Source organism: Lampetra planeri, chromosome 41 (genome assembly GCF_965212315.1).
Source record: "Lampetra planeri chromosome 41, kcLamPlan1.2.h2, whole genome shotgun sequence".
NCBI classification, from domain to species: Eukaryota; Metazoa; Chordata; class Hyperoartia; order Petromyzontiformes; family Petromyzontidae; genus Lampetra; species Lampetra planeri.
This window is the reverse complement of record NC_136147.1, coordinates 2,490,975-2,511,768: the sequence shown is the minus strand read 5'-3', so window position 1 is coordinate 2,511,768 and position 20,794 is coordinate 2,490,975. Positions and strand designations below refer to the sequence as shown.

Below are 20,794 nucleotides of genomic sequence, written 5' to 3'. Positions count from 1 at the left end.
GGGCCAGGCTGTGATGGGGGGGGGCTGATGTCGTGTTGTGTTCTCATGATCTCTGATGTTCACTCCCTCACCCGCCCCACCCTCTCATCCCCCCCCCCATCATTACACCCGCCCCCCTCACTCCCTCCTTCCCCACCCCGAGTCGCACCCTCACGCCTCCCCACTCACGCGCTCCCCTCTCGTCTGTCGCTCCCCCTCCTCGCCCCCCCCTCCTCCCCCCACCACGCCTGCAATGGGGGTTAGGCGAGCGCCCTCACCAATTCCTCCTCCCCTCTCCCACCACCTCACCCCCCCCCCCAATTCCCCCCCCCCCCACCAACTTCTCCCCCCCCCCCAACTTCTCCCCCCTCCCAACTTCTCCCCCACCCCAACTTCTCCCCCCCCCCAACTTCTCCCCCCCCACCAACTTCTCCCCCCCCCCCAACTTCTCCCCCCCCCCAACTTCTCCCCCACCCCAACTTCTCCCCCCCCCCAACTTCTCCCCCCCCCCCACCAACTTCTCCCCCCCCCCAACTTCTCCCCCCCCACCAACTTCTCCCCCCCCCCAACTTCTCCCCCACCCCAACTTCTCCCCCCCCCACCAACTTCTCCCCCCCCCCAACTTCTCCCCCACCCCAACTTCTCCCCCCCCCCAACTTCTCCCCCCCCACCAACTTCTCCCCCCCCCCAACTTCTCCCCCCCCACCAACTTCTCCCCCCCCCCCAAATTCTCCCCCACCCCAACTTCTCCCCCCCCCCAACTTCTCCCCCCCCCCCCAACTTCTCCCCCCCCCCAACTTCTCCCCCCCCCCCCAACTTCTCCCCCCCCCCAACGTCTCCCCCCCCCTCCTCCCCCCCACCACGCCCTGCATCACCGCACGGGGCCCCCTCTGAATCTCAAAGCGAGAGCGCCCGGTGACGTCACTGGAGGCCGACCGTCGTCTGAGAATCTCGGGGCGCGCGACGCGGAAGTCTTCGAGGGACGTCCCAGAGACTCCTCGCTGCTGCTGCTCGCTCGCTGCTCGCTCGGGGGGAGAATCTCGGAGCTCCGTGGGGGAATCTGCCGCACGTGGAGCTCTGCACCAGCCAGGGGTTTGTTGCAAGATTCCTCGCCACGCCGTCCAAGACCCCACGAACTCCATCTGCCGAGTGAGGGAGGTGGTGGCACCGCGACCCTCCCCTACCCCCAGCGCCCCGCGCAGAGATCGGACATCACTCCCCCGCATCCTCCACCACCCGTTGCGCTTCGTCAGCTCGCTCCACGGCTGTCCAACCACCCGGGGCATGGAGTGGGAAGAGGTGAAGAAGAGGAAGATGATCGATGACGGTACGAAGGGCGTGAGAGCGGGAGAGTGATAGGGTGGGAGAGTGTGAGAGTGAGTGGGAGAGTGGGTGGGAGAATGAGAGAGTGAGTGGGAGAGCCAGAGAGTGGGAGAGTGAGAGAGAGAGTGGGAGAGTGAGTGAGAGAGTGGGAGAGTGAGAGAGTGGGAGAATGAGAGAGTGGGAGAATGAGAGAGTGGGAGAATGAGAGAGTGGGAGAATGAGAGAGTGGGAGAATGAGAGAGTGGGAGAATGAGAGAGTGGGAGAATGAGAGAGTGGGAGAATGAGAGAGTGGGTGGGAGCGTGAGAGAGTGGAAGAGTGGGATCGAGAGAGTGAGATTAAGAGTGGGATCGTGAGTGGGAGAATGAGAGAGTGTGAGAGTGGGATCGTGAGTGGGATTGAGAGTGAGTGAGAGAGTGGGAGAATGAGAGAGTGAGTGGGAACGAGAGAGTGAAAGAGTGGGATCGTGAGTGGGAGGGTGTAAGAGTGGGATGGGATCGTGAGTGGGAGGGTGTAAGAGTGGGATGGGATCGTGAGTAGGAGAGTGTAAGAGTGGGATGGGATCGTGAGTGGGAGAGTGTAAGAGTGGGATGGGATCGTGAGTGGGAGAGTGTAAGAGTGGGATGGGATCGTGAGTGGGAGAGTGTAAGAGTGGGATGGGATCGTGAGTGGGAGAGTGTAAGAGTGGGATGGGATCGTGAGTGGGAGAGTGTAAGAGTGGGATGGGATCGTGAGTAGGAGAGTGTAAGAGTGGGATGGGATCGTGAGTAGGAGAGTGTAAGAGTGGGATGCGATCGTGAGTAGGAGAGTGTAAGAGTGGGATGGGATCGTGAGTAGGAGAGTGTAAGAGTGGGATGGGATCGTGAGTGGGAGGGTGTAAGAGTGGCATGGGATCGTGAGTGGGAGGGTGTAAGAGTGGCATGGGATCGTGAGTAGGAGAGTGTAAGAGTGGGATGGGATCGTGAGTGGGAGAGTGTAAGAGTGGGATGGGATCGTGAGTGGGAGGGTGTAAGAGTGGCATGGGATCGTGAGTAGGAGAGTGTAAGAGTGGGATGGGATCGTGAGTGGGAGAGTGTAAGAGTGGGATGGGATCGTGAGTGGGAGAGTGTAAGAGTGGGATGGGATCGTGAGTGGGAGAGTGTAAGAGTGGGATGGGATCGTGAGTGGGAGAGTGTAAGAGTGGGATGGGATCGTGAGTGGGAGAGTGTAAGAGTGGCATGGGATCGTGAGTGGGAGAGTGTAAGAGTGGGATGGGATCGTGAGTGGGAGGGGAGGGGTTGTGATATGACAGCAGCAGCAATAACAAAGCTGAGGGGTGGAGTGGTGGTGCAGTGGTTAGCGCAATGCGCGACCAACCCGACCACCCGAGTTCGATTCCCGCTCAGGGCTAAAGTTAGTGGCGTATACTGTACATAGTGTACATATTGTACATAAATCGAACCCGGGGCTTCCCCTCCCTGACTCGCTCGGACCAGCGTGGGGAAGTATGGTCGAGGGATGGTAGTTAAGACGAGCATTTCCCTTTGTTTGTACATTACACGGATACTAACATTGCCTAATTGGCACACGTAGTTGTGTGTTTACATACGAGTTGCAAGTCACCATATGCTGCACTTGCATTGCCCATAGACTAACACTGCCCATAGACTAACACTACCCATAGACTAACACTACCCATAGACTAACATTGCCCATAGACTAACATTGCCCATAGACTAACACTGCCCATAGACTAACACTACCCATAGACTAACATTGCCCATAGACTAACATTGCCCATAGACTAACATTGCCCATAGACTAACACTGCCCATAGACTAACACTACCCATAGACTAACACTACCCATAGACTAACACTACCCATAGACTAACATTGCCCATAGACTAACATTGCCCATAGACTAACACTGCCCATAGACTAACACTGCCCATAGACTCAACACTACCCATAGACTAACACTGCCCATAGACTAACACTACCCATAGACTAACACTACCCATAGACTCAACACTACCCATAGACTAACACTGCCCATAGACTAACACTGCCCATAGACTAACATTGCCCATAGACTAACACTGCCCATAGACTAACACTGCCCATACACTAACATTGCCCATAGACTAACATTGCCCATAGACTAACATTGCCCATATACTTACATTGCCCATAGACTAACATAGCCCATAGACTAACACTGCCCATAGACTAACATTGCCCATATACTAACACTGCACATAGACTTCCATTGCCCATAGACTAACATTGCCCATAGACTAACATTGCCCATAAACTGACCATTGCCAATAAACTTATATTGCCCATAAACTTACATTGCCCATAGACTAACATAGCCCATAGACTAACACTGCCCATAGACTAACATTGCCCATATACTAACACTGCACATAGACTTCCATTGCCCATAGACTAACATTGCCCATAGACTAACATTGCCCATAAACTGACCATTGCCAATAAACTTATATTGCCCATAAACTTACATTGCCCCATAGCCTCACATTGCCCCATAGCCTCACATAGCCCGATTGACATATGGCCTCTTGTTTTATAGCGAGCACGGTCTCCACCCTTGATCCGTTTCGTGTCTCTGTAACTTCACAGCGACGACCATCGGTCGAAACAAAAAAAAATTAACCCGTAAAAACAAAGTTTTTCACTATAAATCCTTTATATGCGTGGCGGCTAGAGTCCTCTCGTCCTCTGGCTTGAGATGGCTGCCACCTATGGGTCAGATGAATGCCTGCCACCATTAAGCAATTGGTAATTAAATATAATTTTTCTTTTTCCTAAAAAGTGTAAAATTTTGGAGAAAATTTTTAACGAAAAAAACATTGTCACGCACAACGAGTCTGTGTGCAAAATGTCAGCTCGATTGGATCACGGGAAGTGGGGTAAAAAACGACCGAAAGATTTGCACGGTCGTAAGCAAGCAAGCAAGTTAACTTAATATAAAGGATTTAAAAACATAAAACGGCTCTGCTCGAGACGGACTCAGGCGGGGATTTTATTTTCGTGCAATATTTTCGATTCCTCGCGATGATGATGAAGATGACGACGACGACACGCTTGTTTTTGGAGCTCCCATTATTCTATTCTCGCTTCCACCGCTGTCGCCTTCAGTATCCGTTTCGCGTTTGCTTCTTGTGAAAGCCTCGGCGACTCCGTGCCACAATCTTGCTGCTGATACACGTGTCGTTATCCTACTAGAGACGGATGTTTGGGTTAAATCGCGTTAATATAAATGTGTCGTTAAACCCGCAATCACCCGACACATTTAAATGTACGCGATTTAACCCCCCCCCCCCCCCAAAAAAAACCCCTCTATTTTGGTCGCGAAAGGCTGCGTGTCAAATTCCTGCTTTTATGATCACCTCGGCTAAACAAACACGACAAATAGTCGCGAGCCTTGAACTTCCACATTCCTATGACAGGGGGTGTCAGTTTATCCATAACACGAACTACTGCTGGCTTACCACAAAGTGGTGCCGTTTTATCGACCCCGGAGTGATGATGGTGATGATGGGCGGCTAGGGCGGTATAATAATTATCATTTTGACGGTTAATTGATTCCTGGCCACGGCTAACAGCATTGACCGTCGGGGTGAAGTATGGTCAAACAGGCACCATGACCAAACCCCCAGCGTGGGGAGGCATTCATCCAGCAAAAATGCGAAATATTTTTATTTTTGTGTTACGAAGAACATCAACATTCTACAAATGCTCCACTTTGTTTTCGTGCGTGTGTGTGTGTTTAGAGGTCGCGTCGATTCGAGATTTCTTCTCGTGTGACAATGTTTCATTTAGCGAATTGCAAAGTCCCTAAGCCAAGCGGTTGCTTCCGTTCTCCGCTGTGTTGAGGGCGAGTCGGATCGGGCAGACTTCTAGGATGTTTGGAGCATGGCTTGCTGCACCCCCCCCATGGCACGTGTCGTGACTCGCTCGCTCTTATGCCCCATCGGTGGAGGGTGGCGAGGAATTGGCCCGTGAGCAGTTCCGAACCTGTTGAGGATGGACCCACTCTTTCCTGTGGAGGTTGAAACCAGGGGGTGGGGTAACGAGACACTTGTTTGCCAGGTCTGGCGACTCCCATTCTTGTGCCACGGGTGAGATTTGTGTTCAAGTCGTGAGTGAGTGGGTTCAAGTTCAAGTTCATTTATTAGGTATAGCCCTGTGAGCCATTCGGCTCTTGAATCGGGTGCAACCGCAACAAACAAAAAACTAAAACATGAACAAAAACATCTTAAAGTGAATATGTGACTAAGTGCAAACAGAAAATCCAAGAAAAGACAGCAAAATATTGCAGAAAAAAACACCGTACACCAACACTGTGTGCAAACATCCCAGTGGGATGCAAGTCGAACAACAACAACAACAACAACCATAAGACAACTTAGATTAAGGCCATCAGTCTTACTCTGTACTACAACAAACAAACGCCCTGCCCAGTCCCATCGCGGCTCCTGAGCTCTGGGTATTATTTCCGCGATACGATTTCACAATTTTTCATATCGGGGTTTTCTACTTTGATGGACTTCAAAAACACGGCCCAGCGGTTGAGCGCTTCGCAGCTACGTGCAGAGATTCGCGGTTCGACCCCAGCAGGCCGCCCCGCTCAATATCGCGGAGTGTATTCATCATCCCGCGCCTCCGATTAGCACCGTTAGCTACGCATTGTGCGAAACAAATTCAACATACGTACACCACCTATGCTCTACTGAATGTCCAAATCCGCTCAAGGCTCCCGTAAAGCGGCGATTTCCTTGTGGCCACCTCCACTCGGAATCCCTCCTCTCACCCGCCAACCCCGCTGTGACTACAGACGCTGCTCCTCCTCCTCCACCACGCAAGCTCCTTCCTCCTCTCATCTCCCTCTCTTCCCCTCTCATCGTCGTCATCATCGTCTCCACCCTCTCATCATCCTCCTCGAGATCTTGGTCATTCCTTCCCCTCCACCGCCACCTTCCCGCACGCCTGCATCTTGAGCGGACGCGTTTGCATCTTGAGCCGTGACTTCCACTTCCTCCTCCCGTTCTTTGTCCGTCTCGAGGGACTTCCGTCCCGGCCTCCATCCCCTTCTCTCTCGCGTACCGGTCTCTTCCTGCCCCCACCCCCAAACCCCCCCTCGTCCATTCTCTCCGCGTGTCTCCTTTTTTTTACGATCAGTGGAAACAAGAAGATGCTCGGTGTATTCGGCACTTTGCTTCGTTCATCATTTCGTATTTTTTTTTATAATTTACATTTTTAAACTTTGCTTTATGTAAACCCCCACCTCTCGCTCACTCTCTCGCGTCTCTCCTCTCTCCTTCCCGTGGTACGCGTCACAGACCAAGCCGCTTTGTATGTCCCTCCACTTGCCACGACCTTCAATTCTTGTTTTGTTTTGCACAATCGCATGAACGATCATTATTGGATATGGGGGGGGGGGGCACGTTCAACATCGATGTCGCGTTCCGAGTCGTGCGCTCTCGTGCGCCGGACGTTAAGCGCGGTGGGCGGTAGGGGGCAGTGCAGCATCACGTGGCGCTGTGTGCTGCTCGAGAAAGAGAATCGTCTTCATCTCAGACAGTGCAGGAGGAATCAGATGAGCCGTGAAGCGGTTTGTTTCACAGACGTCCAGTAGGGGCCACGCGGTCGGCAAAGAACACAACAACAACAACAAACACGATGGGAATGCAACATCGAGGAAACGATTGGCAAGTCCGTGTAAATAAATAAAAGTAGACATTGCATCAGGGCAAACATCCCTGCCGATTGCGGAGAGATATATGTATGAACGATGCATTGTGTTCTTGGTTCTTTCGGTAAAGTTACGTAGAAGGGCAATAATAAAATAATAAAATTTAAACATAATTAAATAATACAATTCTCACGACGTTTCGGCCACAACGTAAGCAGCCGTCCTCGGGTGAAGAACAAAGCTGTCGGAAAGACAGCGTCCTAATGAACACTGCTAAGCTTGGCAGCGTATTTTAAGCTGGGTGGGAGGAGGGAAGCGCCTTGACAAAGGAGTTTACATATGTTCATGGGGACGCTGTCTTTCCGACAGCTCTGTTTCTTCACCTGAGGACGGCTGCTTGAGTTGTGGCCGAAACGTCGAGAGAATTTTATTTTATTATGTTTTATTTTTATTCTTTTATTATTTCCCTTCTACGTGACTTTACCGAAAGAGGCAAGAATATGAATCCCTGCAGTCACGAAAGCTTTAAATCAAAAAAATATGCATTGTGTATTTATATATTTTGTCACTAGAGTGCGCCCATACACAACTACCGTACTGTATTGTGTCATATACAGGGTGCTTAAAAGAAATCACACATGCGACTATCGTTTTTAATGTAAAAAGAACGACTGTAACATGATAACAAATGCATGATAATAGCTTCAAAAAGTCTCCACTTGTTCGCCATCATTGTCAACGCGTGCCTGGAATCTTCTCCAGGTGGTCTCCAGAGCCCGGAAGGTGGCACATTTCTCATGGTGTCGTTGCAAATTCTCAGAAGCGTTCACATTGTTTGAAGCGCCCCCCTGTATTTAACCTCTGCCCTGAAGGACATCTGGTGACCACTATTCACACCGCCAACACCACCACCACCACAGCACAAAGACAAAGCTCCCCCGTAATGTCCTGAGCAGACCTGTTGGGGCAAGTGCCGTGAGCGAGCAGCACCTATGAAGGCCGGTGCAGAGCACGAGGGGGTGGGTGGCCAGCACCACGCCCGGCCGCCTTTGTCTCCCCAGTGCTGATTGTTACACACACTGCACCCGGGTTCTCGACTTAAGGTTGAGTCGACCTAGTAGAGAGGCCAAGAACTGGTTTGGATATTCGCCACTGATGTTTGCCATGGCCGGGAATCGAACTCAGGTGGCCGGTATATGAATGTGTTTTTACCCATTCTGGCAATAAAGCAGTTGTGTTGAAATGTTAAAACACCAAATTGAATTCTTTTGCAAGGAATAATGTCTGCGTTAACCACACACACTTTGTGGTGAGCATGAAAACAAAAAAACATGCTCTGGTAGTATATAATGCATTGTCTTTGAAACTGATTGGTCCACACCAGAGACAGCTTTCTTTAGAGCCTCGTCTCAAACAGTGTTAGACCAGAGGACGACGCCAAGAGGCGCACAGCACAAAGGCAATGCCACTGTCATTAAGAGCTCGGGGTGAGCAGCTACATCATGGGACCTCCATTGCCAGCATCAAAATATAAGAATAGTTTTTTACCCTTTCTGGCAATTAAACAGTTGTGTTGAGATGTCAAAACACCAAACTGAAACCTTTTGCAAGGAATCCTGTCTGCATTGACCACGCGTACTTGTGTATTCTAGATTTGAAGCGTTCGTGACTGCAAGTATTCATATTCTTAGGTTTTTTCGGTAAAGTCACGTAGGTAAAAAAAATAAAAATTAATAAAAGTAAAATAATTTTATTTTATTTTTACTTTTATTAATTTAAATTTCATTTTTTTACGTACTTGTGTAGGCTACGCGGAGGGGACTTTATTTCGATGGGGGGGGGGGGGGTTGAAGGGGGTGCGTCGGATCCCCCCCTACCCCCCACCCCCTCCCTCCTCTGCCACGTGGCTCCTCCACAGTCTCCCCTCTGTGCCGCAGGCGCTGTCGCAGCGGACGTCTCGTCACCTGGAGATCACGCGGACACAGGAGTCTTGGCAGGTGAGTGGAGACGCAGGAGGGGGAGATAGCGCGGCCTATCTCCCTCTGTCACCTCCCCCCCCCCCCCCACCGCATGATCACACTCAGAGATACACCACGGACACACACTCACCATTACGACCATCAACAACAAGCGACATTCGCCACCGAGTGGCGATGACGTCACAACAGCGCTTGTGCCAGGCTAGGTGCACTTTTGAGGCCATGTGAAGTGCTGAAGGCTCACAGGGCAGACCCAGATGTCATAGGTCGACTGACTGAGATACATTGCTGCGTTTTAAACCGCACGGCGCTCCGCTCGTTGTTGTGAGCGTCGCTCCTCTGTCCTCCGTTGTTGCTGGAGGGCGACTGCCTCCAACTGCCCAGTAGTGTCCTTCACGAGCCTCCTCCTCCAGAGGCCAATCTTGACACCGCTGGTACCGCTCTTCGGCAAGTCCACTCAGCTCCACATCCCTCCGACTCTTCTCCAGCCCGTGCACAGCCGCCACCGCCGCCCGTTGAGCTTCCTCTAGGCTGACCAAACAGAACCCGTGCGGGGAATCCGGTGGCTGGGCATGCGGGCTCCGTGACCCCGGGCAAACGGAACCAAACATCAACCCCAGAATCAACCCCACTCACCAGCACCCACCAGGAAACGCAACCCAACCCCCCACCTACCTCCTCCCCACCCACCCACCCACTCCTCATCCTCTCCGCAACTCCCCCTCCCCACGCCCACACTCACCATTGAGGAAATTGACGAAGCCTCTGTGGGCGGTAACAAAGCGACAGCGAGCGAAGGGCATGTTTGTTGGTGGTCACGTGACCGAGAGGTGAGTCGCGAGACGCCGCCGCGAGCTCCTGGGCAGGTGAGGCGGCGCGCGTGGCGGTCTCACGATCCGCTCAACATCACAACCGTCATCATCACCATCACAACCACCACCATCATCAACATCACAATCATCATCATCACTACCACCATCAACATTACTACCACCATCATCACCATCATCATCAACATCATCATCACTACCACCATCATCATCACTACCACCATCATCACCATCATCAACATCACAACCACCATCATCAACATCATCAACATCACTACCACCATCATCACCATCACAACCACCATCATCACCATCATCATCACTACCACCATCATCACCATCACAACCACCATCATCACCATCATCATCACTACCACCACCATCATCAACATCATCATCACTACCACCATCATCATCACTACCACCATCACCATCATCAACATCACAACCACCATCATCATCACTACCACCACCATCATCAACATCATCATCATCATTACCACCACCATCATCAACATCACAACCACCACCATCACCAACATCACAATCATCATCACTACCATCATCATCATCACTACCACCATCATCACCATCACTACCACTATCATCAACATCACTACCACCATCATCACTACCACTATCATCAACATCACTACCACCATCATCACTACCACCATCATCAACATCACTATCACCATCACTACCACCGTCATCATCAAATTCACTACCACCATCACAACCACCCATCATCAACATCACTGCCACCATCATCACTACAAATTAGCGCCACCATCATCACTACAAATTAGTATCACCATCACCACTACCGTTGTTACCACCGTTAACATAGCCACCATCAATCACCACCACCATTTTCATCACCACCATCATCACCATCCTCAATCATCACCATCCCCAGTTACGATCGCCATCCTCTCTATCCTCACCATCACTGAATCCAAGTGGAGTGGCGTGTTGCCACTGTGTGAAATCCCATCGCTGACGCTTGTATTGCAAGACTCTCCGCTCAAGTCAACATCATTCTCACACCACCACCATCATCACCACCATCGCCAAACCCTGTTGGAGCCACGTGGTCGCGTCTGCCGGATAACATCACCACTGTCTCTGTGCTCCCTTACAGACGCCGCCAACGTTAACGAAGTCGACTCAAACAGGTCAGTCTACCTGAGCACCACCCCCATCCCTCTCCCCCACCCCCATCCCTCTCCCCCACCCCCATCCCTCTCCCCCACCCCCATCCCTCTCCCCCACCCCCATCCCTCTCCCCCACCCCCATCCCTCTCCCCCACCCCCATCCCTCTCCCCCACCCCCATCCCTCTCCCCCACCCCCATCCCTCTCCCCCACCCCCATCCCTCTCCCCCACCCCCATCCCTCTCCCCCACCCCCATCCCTCCCCCACCCCCCCCATCCCTCCCCCACCCCCCCCATCACTCCCCCACCCCCCCCATCCCTCCCCCACCCCCCCCATCCCTCCCCCACCCCCCCCATCCCTCCCCCACCCCCCCCATCCCTCCCCCACCCCCCCCATCCCTCCCCCACCCCCCCCATCCCTACCCCACCCCCCCCATCCCTCCGCCACCCCTCCATCCCTCCCCCACCCCCCATCCCACCCCCTCATCCCTCCCCCATCCCTCCCTCCCCCACCCCCCCATCCCTCCCCCACCCCCCCATCCCTCCCCCACCCCCCCATATCCCTCCCCATCTCTCCCCCCCCATCCCTCCCCCCATCATCCCCCCCATCATTCCCCCCCCCATCCCCCCCCCCACGATCCCCCCCCCACCACCCCCCCCATCATCCCTAGACGCCCCGCGGCGTCAACACTGTGGGTGGGAGGAATGTGTCACTCGTATGCTAATGAGCATTGTACACGTCTCATGTGTATACAGTGCGTCAATTAGTATGTTATATGTGTTATTTAGCATTTCATGTGTAAATTAGCATGTTATATGTGTGAATTAGCATGTTATATGTGTGAATTAGCATGTTATATGTGTGAATTAGCATGTTATATGTGTGAATTAGCATGTTATATGTGTGAATTAGCATGTTATATGTGTGAATTAGCATGTTATATGTGAGTGAAGTGGTACAGCCCACTCCTCCACTCGCCCACGCAGTGGCGGTTCCCTTGGCAGAGAGCGGGGTCATGGCACCAGGGAGTGGGAGAGGGGGTGGTGGTGGTGGTGTGGGAGAGAGGGGGTGGTGGTGGTGGTGGTGTGGGAGAGAGGGGGTGGTGGTGTGGGAGAGAGGGGGTGGTGGTGGTGGCGGTGTGGGAGAGAGGGGGTGGTGGTGGTGGCGGTGTGGGAGAGAGGGGTGGTGGTGGTGGTGTGGGAGAGAGGGGGGGTGGTGGTGTGGGAGAGAGGGGTGGTGGTGGTGTGGGAGAGAGGGGGTAGTGGTGGTGGTGGCGGTGTGGGAGAGAGGGGGTGGTGGTGTGGGAGAGAGGGGTGGTGGTGGTGGTGTGGGAGAGAGGGGGTAGTGGTGGTGGTGGCGGTGTGGGAGAGAGGGGGGGTAGTGGTGGTGGAGTCGGCATTATTGCTCACCGTGTTTCTGCCACTTTCGACTTCTCGCTTTACACATTGCTGCCAAGCCGATTTAGATATCAGCCGATTTGGATTTCGGCTGCCGGTCGTTCCACTTGCGATGCCCAAAGAAGGCGCCTTCTTGGCATACCGATGGGGTCCGACTTCAATATCGGGACCTTTCTAGGCAGTATCAAAATATAGCAATAGGTTTTACCCCTTTCTGGCAACAAAACAGTTGTGTTAAGATGTTAAAGCACCAAACAATATTTTTTTTCAAGGAATCATGCCTGCATTAACCACACACGGTCCTTGCAGTGAACATGCAAACACTAAACATGCTCTGATCATTTGATGCAGTCTTTAAAACTGATTGCTCCACACCAGAGACAGCTTTCTTTAGAGCCGAGTCTCAAACAGTGTTAGACCAGAGGACGCCAGACAGCGAACACCCTTTTTAAATCATTTATATTAAGTTCGCTTGCTTGCTTGCGTGCTTGCTTGCGTGCTTGCTTGCGCGCTTACGACCGTGCAAATCTTTCGGTCGTTTTTTAACCCACTTCCCGTGATCCAATCGAGCTGACATTTTCCACACAGACTCGTTGTGCGAGACAATTAATTTTCGTGAAAAAAAATTCCCAAAATTTTACACTGTTTAGGGAAAACAAATTAAATATTCAATTACCAATTGCTTAATGGTGCAATGCAATCATCTGACCCATAGGTGGCAGCCATCTCAAGCCAGAGGACGAGAGGACTCTAGCCGCCACGCATATAAAGGATTTATAGTGAAAATCTTTGTTTTTACGGGTTATACTTATTGGCGTTAATGCAGTACGCGTGAATCCTGTCTGGTATTTACACATCTTAACAACTGTTTTATTGACAGATTGTTATGTGGGTTTCGGCTTCGTCTTTTCATGTCATGCGACCTGTCCCGCCCGCGCGATCGGGAGCTCAGTTCGAGAGGGGAGACGGCTGCGTCCAACGGAGTTGACCGTCGCCCTGTGGACCCCAGTTGACGGTCAACGTCCGTCAGTGTGGTCCGTGACCTCCGCCCCACCCCCCCGCCGTGATCCGTGGTTGAAGCAAATCACTCAAGATGCCGGCCAGACTTCGTTCTTTCGTACAGATTTATCGCAGCAGATTAAAAGATGTCATTTTAGATGTTGTTATCCAACTCGGGTTGTCTGTTCAGAAGCGAGAGCGGATCAACGGTTAATTCCTCCTCCTTTAAAGGCGTGAAGAAGCCGGCGGTGGCGGCGGCGGCGGTGGCGGGAGTGATTATGGTGTGGGTCGATGGTTTTGGTATTTGTGTTCGATGGCAGTCGATGATGGTGTTGGGTTTTGCGGGTCCGCCGAATCCTTTGACGGGTGCCGTCTGCGTCATCGGACGGTCGCGTCGGCCACGTGCCGCCTCGTGCCCCCTCGGTCCCCATTGGGTTGATGGTCGACCATTGGCGGGGAGTGGGAGGTTGACAACCGGTGGAGGTTCGCTGTATGAGAAATGTTTAATTGTGTTTTTTTTAGATGCTGGTGTATGGCAGCAAGAGCAGTTTTTTTTACACAAATGCCGTCAAAGGAGGTTTTTTGTTTGTTTTTGGCGCAACGGTCCTTATGCGCGATGGATGAATGAATGAAAAAAAAACCCATCTGGTGATGATGATGGTGGTGATGATTATGACGAAGATGTGGTGAATTCTGGCTGTATGGCGTTTTATCCCCACCGAACGGAACGATCCATGCCCACCCGTGCCAACAGCGTCCCCGGATAATGAAAGCCAGACCGCCGCCGCTGCTGCTGATATGACCCAGAAACTTGAAACAGGACCAAGAGTTGGCCGCTCGCTTCACGTTTGGTCCAATATGCTGATAGACTAAACAATACACTTGCTTTTACGATACAGTACTTTGGACTCGTGCTAGTTAAAAGTAAATTATTGCTCAATATTAGGCAGCAGGCAAACCAGCCTCGCCTATCCTGTACTCCCACTTGTTGCATGCCACGCACTGGTATGCAGGCTTTATAGATTGTTGCCAAGTGCTGTTAGCGAGCGCCTATCAAGGCCACCACAACGCACGAGTGGGTGGTGTGGCTAGAACCACGCCCGACTGCTGCTTTTGTCTCCACAATTTGCTAATGTTTACATGCCCGGCATGACGCCCTCATTTAAGGCCGAGTCGACCTAGGGGATACCCCAGGAACCGGTTCAGATAATCGTCGCTCGTGTTGGCCGGGAGCCAGACTAGAACTGGGGTGGCGGGGTTTGCTGCGCAGCGCGCTAACCGCTGGGCCACCACTCCTCCACATACAAATGCAGTGAGTTCACTTGAGAGACACTAATTCAGGAAGCAACAGGTTTATTCTACGACCACAACGGGGTAACTTAGTAACCAGTAACCACAACGGGATAACTACATTACCGGTAACCACCACGGGGTAACTATATAAACAGGTCAGGTGAGTCGGCACACTGCCTGACCCACAATGCCGAGCAGGAAGACCGGAAACCGAGGGTTCCATTCCAGCAGACAGCCCCGATGGGACCCCGGGACCTCCCTTTTATGCCCCCCAGCCAACCGGGCTGCTATGTCCTCAGATGCATCCCCTCTCTGCCAGCCACCAGAACCATGCCCCCTAGGGACCCTGTCCATGACACAGCGTACCGTGCTGGCAGAGAGGGCCACTACACTCCCAGTTCCCCTCTATCCGTAACTGGCGCTAAGCGCCGTAGTGACCCATTATATGTCACTACACAAAGATCCCCCGTATAGCCTGAACGAACTGTTGGGGTTAGTGATGTTAGCGAGCACCGGCACGGCACACGAGGGGGTGGGTGGCCAGGACTACGCCCGGCCGCCTTTGTCTCCCCAGTGACGATGTTTACACACCGCACCAGATACTCATTTGAGGCTGAGTCGACCTAGAAGGGGCCCAGGACCGGTTCAGATAATCGTCACTGGTGTTGGCCGTGAGCGGGAATCGAACTCGAATCACCGGGTGCGTAGCGTAGCGCGCTAACCGCTACACCCACCGCTCCCGACTCCCCCACATACGGTCACGTACACACACACACACTCGTAGGCCCACAGACGCTCACATCCACGCCAGCAAAGACAAACACACATGCACACCCACACAAAGGCGCACGTGTGCGCGTTGCACAACCACCCCGCTTCCGCTTTCCCGGATGTTCATCCCTGCCACCCGTCCAACCGGTCCGGTGGGTGATCGGCACCACCTGGACTGCCACATTCTACGGGCAGTGTACACCACAATAAAGACAAAGATTCCCAGTATAGCCTACAACCTACTTTTGGGGCAAGTGCTGTTTGCAAGTAGCACCTTTGAAGGCCAACACGGTACACGAGGTTGTGGTTGGCCGTGAGCGGGAATCGAACTCGAGCCACTGGGTTCGTAGCGCAGCGTGCTAACCGCTGCACCACCGCTCCCCACACACACACAGACACACCGCACACATACGCGCACACACACCAACCTGGCAGGACCCTCCTGACAAAGAATCTCGAGGCTCCATGCGGCTGTGCTGGGTAATCGAGCGGACTCGTAATGATATCGAAATCAATAATCTGTGTTGTCTCTGTGACGCAGCATTATGGACCCTCAACTGGAGTACAACATGAACCATGCATCTCGGGGGCTGGCGCTGATCTTCAACCACGAGAACTTTCACTGGACCCTGCGTCTGAATCAGCGCCGTGGCACGCAGGCCGACTCCAACAACCTCGAGCGCAGGCGAGTGCACCCCCCTCCCTCACCCCCCCCCCCCCCCATGTTGTGATTAGTTGACATGCTGCGTTGAGTGACGCGACTGACCGTGAGCGGTTGACGTGCTGGACTGGTGTGGAGTGTTTGACCCCTGACCCTCGCTGTGTCCAGGCTGCGTAATCTGGGGTTCACGGTGCGCGTCCACAAAGACATCTGCACCACGGAGTTCCACCAGGTCATCCTTCAGGGTGAGCTCTCTGACCGCGCCCCCCCCACCCCCCGCTCTCATAGGAGATGGTTAATAGGTCAAGAGGTCATCGTGGCCAATTCTCTTGATAGCGTCAAGCTGGACTCTTGCTCCCTCATGCTAGATCCCTTCAAGACCCACTCTTAAAGTCCCCGTCCATCTGTTTTCTCTCCATCCATCCGTCTGACTTAGATTTTTGTCCGCACATCCGTCTGTCTCTCCCTCTTCGTCCATCCATGTGTCTGTCTGAAAAGTCTGTTTGACTGTCTGCCCGTGGATATCTCCATCTGCGCATCATCCATCTACCCATCCATCTGGCCGTCTTTCCACGTGGCTGTCTCTCCTTGGGTCCATCTTGCACCGTCGGTCTGTTCATTCGTCCGATTGTCTACTGCCTGCCCCTCTGTCTGTCCATTTAACTGCCTGTCCGTCTGTCTCTCCGTGCATCTGGCCGTGTGTCTATATGTCCGTGTGGCCACATGTCCATTTGCCTGTGTCCGTGTGCCCGTGTTTGCATGTCCATGTGCCTGCATATCCGTGTTCCCCTGTGCCCACGTGTTTGCGTGCCCATGTTCCCGTGTACCCACGTGTTTGCGTGCTCATGCCCCCATGTACCCATGCGCATCCTCGCGCCCGCCCGCGCCAGCTGCCAAGGCGGACCATTCAGGCTTTGACTGCTTCGTGTGCGCGGTGTTCACGCACGGCGAGCCCGGCATACTCTACACCAAGGACGGCCTCGTCAAAACCAACGACATCCTGGAGCAGTTTCGCGGCACGGAGTGCCCCTCGCTCGTCGGCAAGCCCAAGATCTTCATCTTCCAGGTGCGGACACGCGTGTTGCGTGCGGACGCGTGTGACGTATGTACACGTGTGACGTGTGTACACGCGTGACGTGCGTACGCGTGTGACGTGTGTACACGTGCTTGCGTACGCGTGTAACGTGCGTACACGTGCGTGCGTCCGTGTGCAGGCGTGCCGCGGGGACAAGCACGATGAGCCGGTGCTGGTGGAGACGGACGCGGTGGACCACTTCCTGGTGCCCGAGGAGAACGTGGTGGTGGCCGACGCCGGCATCGCCCCCACGCTGCCCTCCGCAGCGGACTTCCTGCTCTGCTACTCCGTGGCCGAAGGTGCGCGAGGGTGGCGGCGGTGACGGTGGCGGTGACGACGGCGGTGACGGTGGCGGTGACGGCGGCGGTGGTGTCGGTGGTGGTGGCGGTGATGGTGGCGGTGATGGTGGTCGTGATGGTGGTCGTGGTGATGTTGATGGTGATTGTGCTCGTGCTGGTGATAGTGATGGTGACAGTGATGGTGGTAGTGATGACCATAATGAAGATGAAACACATGATGACCATGAGAATGATGGTGATAATATCAGTGACCACAACAGCGACAACAATGTCCTGTTCCTCCCCACCCCACTGTTGCCCACCCGCTCTGTCCCTCCGCGACTCTCTCTCTCTGTCTCTCCACCACTCTCTCTCTCTGTCTCTCCCTCCGTGACTCTCTCTGTCTGTCTTACTGCAACTCTCTCTCTCTGTCTCTCCGTGACTCTCTCTCTCGCTCACTCTACCTCACCGCAACTCCTCTTTCTCTCTCTCTCGCCCGCCCCGCGGCAGGCTACTACTCTCACCGCGAGACGGTGAACGGCTCGTGGTACATCCAGGACCTGGTGACGGCGCTGGAGCGCCACGGCTCGGAGCTGGAGCTGCTGGAGCTGCTGACGCTCGTCAACCGCATGGTGGCCGCGCGCTGCGTCGACCGCTCCAACGACATCAAATCGCTGGGCAAGAAGCAGGTGCCCTGCTTCCTGTCCATGCTGACCCGCAAGCTCTACTTCCGGGTCAAGCAACCGACCAATCAGATCGCCTAAACAAGCGGGCGGCAGCGGCCGCGGCGGAGAGACCCCGGCGCGCGCCGGGCGGGCGACCCGGGGCGGCGCCGGGTGACTTGTACGGCGCAGCGGACGGGAGGCCACCGGAAAGTCGGGCGGCGACGGCCGACAAGGCGCCCCGACTCACCGGGGCCGCAGGCCGACCGGGGCGGGGGGGGGGTTGCCGTCTGTGTCCAGGTTTTTGAGGAGGTAGACGTCGACTCGTGGTGGTGGGGGGAGGGTGGTGGCGGGCGGGGGGTAAGGAAATCTGTAAGAAGTTTTCTCAGGAGCAGTCCGGGTTTTTTTTGTGTCGCTTGGGTAATGATTGTCACGACGATGAGAGCAGGAGTAGGAACGCCGCAACACTCCAGACGGCGATAACCTTGTAGCTACGCAAGCCCGAAGGCTGTGTGCCGGAGGCTGTACGGCGACGAGTTTGCAATTTCATTGAACGAGAAGTGAATATAAAAAGCCTCTAAGGTTCCGGTGGAGCGACGCCGTCGCCGCATGGCGTTGTCACGGCAGCGTCGCCATGGCGACGCTCGCCATGGCGAACGTTGCTGCGGCTTTTTAACTGGCAACTGCATCGCCAAACGAAAACTGCCCGAGCGACCGGCTTAACCGTTCGCCAAGATCAACGGGGTGAGCGGCAGTGAGATCAGCGGGCTGTTTTGCCCAACCAACCACGGGGAATCCAGTTGACGGGAGACGGACCAGCTGACCGTTCACAGGGGCACGGTGCCCCCCAAATAGATATATATAAATATTTGGGGGGCACTGCACCTCATTAATTTTCGCCCGTATCCTTGGGGTTATGGGGACATGGTTTAAGGGCTTCTGGTTATGTCTAAGGGACAGGGGTTAGGGATAGGGTTACAGGTTCGGTATTAGGGATAGGATTGAGGGTCAGGGGTCAGGCATTCGGGATTTATGTATGTTGAACTTCTTTCATACCGTATGTAGTCAACCGTGCTAATTGGAGGAGTAGGGAGTAGCAGCGAGACATCACAGGTAGGGTTTAAGGCTCGCGATAAGGCTAGGGGTTAGGCCTTGAGATCGGAGTTAGGTTTAGGGGCTATGGTTTAGGGTTAGACCCGACGTTCGCTCGAGACCAAACAGAGAAAACATTTCACAAGAGCTTTTACAAAGGTTCTTATTGAAATTACACGGACGGGAGACAAATGAGCAACGAGACATTTTGCTCGGCTAGAAAACAACACGAGGCTTTGAAAACATTGTCGAGGGAGTACCGACGGTCAGAGCGATGCGCGCTCCGAGTTGGTGGGGAGGGGGAGAGTGGCGATCGCGCGTAACGAAACGAAACGTCGCGGGACATAATGCACGTACGTCAAACTTCTTTCACCACCGTACGTAGTAGCGCGGCTCTTTAGCTTAGGGAACCGGCCCCCACACCCGCTCCTACCCCCACCCTCGCCCCCGCCCCCACCCCCGCCCCCACCCCCGCCCCCCCCACCTTCAGATACACTCCACGCTGGGGTCACGACCCTCCCCGGTTGCTCGAGTCGCAGTGGAGCGGAGGAATCCGCTCGCCCGCGCCGGACTCCAACCGAGGGTCTCAACGGTGCGGGCTCAGCGTCTCTGTGAGCCGCCCGTCCGTCCGTCGCCCCCCACGCGCTACTCTGATTGGTTAATATTTGTTTACGTGTTTGTGTGTATGTGTGTGTGTGTAACTGGTCTTGATGGGTCTTAGTTAAATGATTTTTAAAATTAGATGTTTAATGATGTTGAGAATTTAAACCCGTGCCCTGCTTCCTTCTGAACCGCACCCCCCTACTGGACATCTGTGAAAAAAAACTTAATAGCTCACTGGATTTCTCCAGGATAAATAAAGATTCAGATTCTGGTCAAGCCTTGGTAACTAACAAAGTACTTTGTCCACACTCTTGGAACCTCCTTTGCCAGTAGCCTAATATGATAAAAACATTTTTACCCTTTTATCTGGCAACAAAACTGACACTTTTTTTTAATGCTTACCCCGAGCTCTCATACGCTGATGGTGCATTGTTTTTGAGTTGTGCGCCTTTTGGTGTCATCTGGTCCAACACCAGAAAAGCTGTCTCGGGTGTGGACCAATCAATTTCAAGGACAGTGCATATATTATCAGAGTTGTGTTTTTTTTTGCATTCCGACCACAGTTATTGTGGTCAATGCAAACATGACTCCTTGTAAAAAAGGTGTCAGTTTTGTTGCCAGATAAAAGGGTAAAAAAACAATTATCATATTTTGCTACTGGCAAAGGAGGTTCCAATGGTGCAAATGCTTACCCCGAGCTCTCATACTCTGATGGTGCATTGTTTTTGAGTTGTGCGCCTTTTGGCATCATCTGGTCCAACACCATGTGAGACTAGGCTCTAAGAAAAGCTGTCTCGGGTGTGGACCAATCAATTTCAAAAACAGTGCATACATTATCAGAGTTGTGTTTTTTTTGCATTCCGACCACAGGTATTGTGGTCAATGCAAACATGACTCCTTGTAAAAAAGGTGTCACTTTTGTTGCCAGATAAAAGGGTAAAAAACCAATTATCATACTTTGTCCACGTTGTCGCACTGTATTGAGAATCCAT

The 20,794-nt window shown here is 53.3% G+C and overlaps 1 protein-coding gene across 2 annotated transcripts; it reads left to right on the top strand.

The window, feature by feature from the left end:
* The first annotated feature begins 944 nt into the window (after positions 1-944).
* Positions 945-20,078, top strand: CASP6 (caspase 6). 2 transcript variants are annotated; one of them, XM_078613309.1, is made up of 8 exons: positions 945-1,306; positions 8,942-9,001; positions 10,958-10,991; positions 15,973-16,116; positions 16,261-16,337; positions 16,983-17,158; positions 17,307-17,466; positions 17,956-20,078. In XM_078613309.1, exons 1-8 carry the CDS (start codon positions 1,264-1,266, stop codon positions 18,207-18,209), a joined length of 948 nt encoding a protein of 315 aa, XP_078469435.1. In that variant the 5' UTR covers positions 945-1,263; the 3' UTR covers positions 18,210-20,078. The 2 variants fall into 2 exon arrangements, with proteins under 2 accessions (XP_078469435.1, XP_078469436.1); XM_078613310.1 differs by lacking the exons at positions 945-1,306; positions 8,942-9,001 and adding an exon at positions 9,732-9,849.
* Positions 20,079-20,794: the final 716 nt, after the last annotated feature.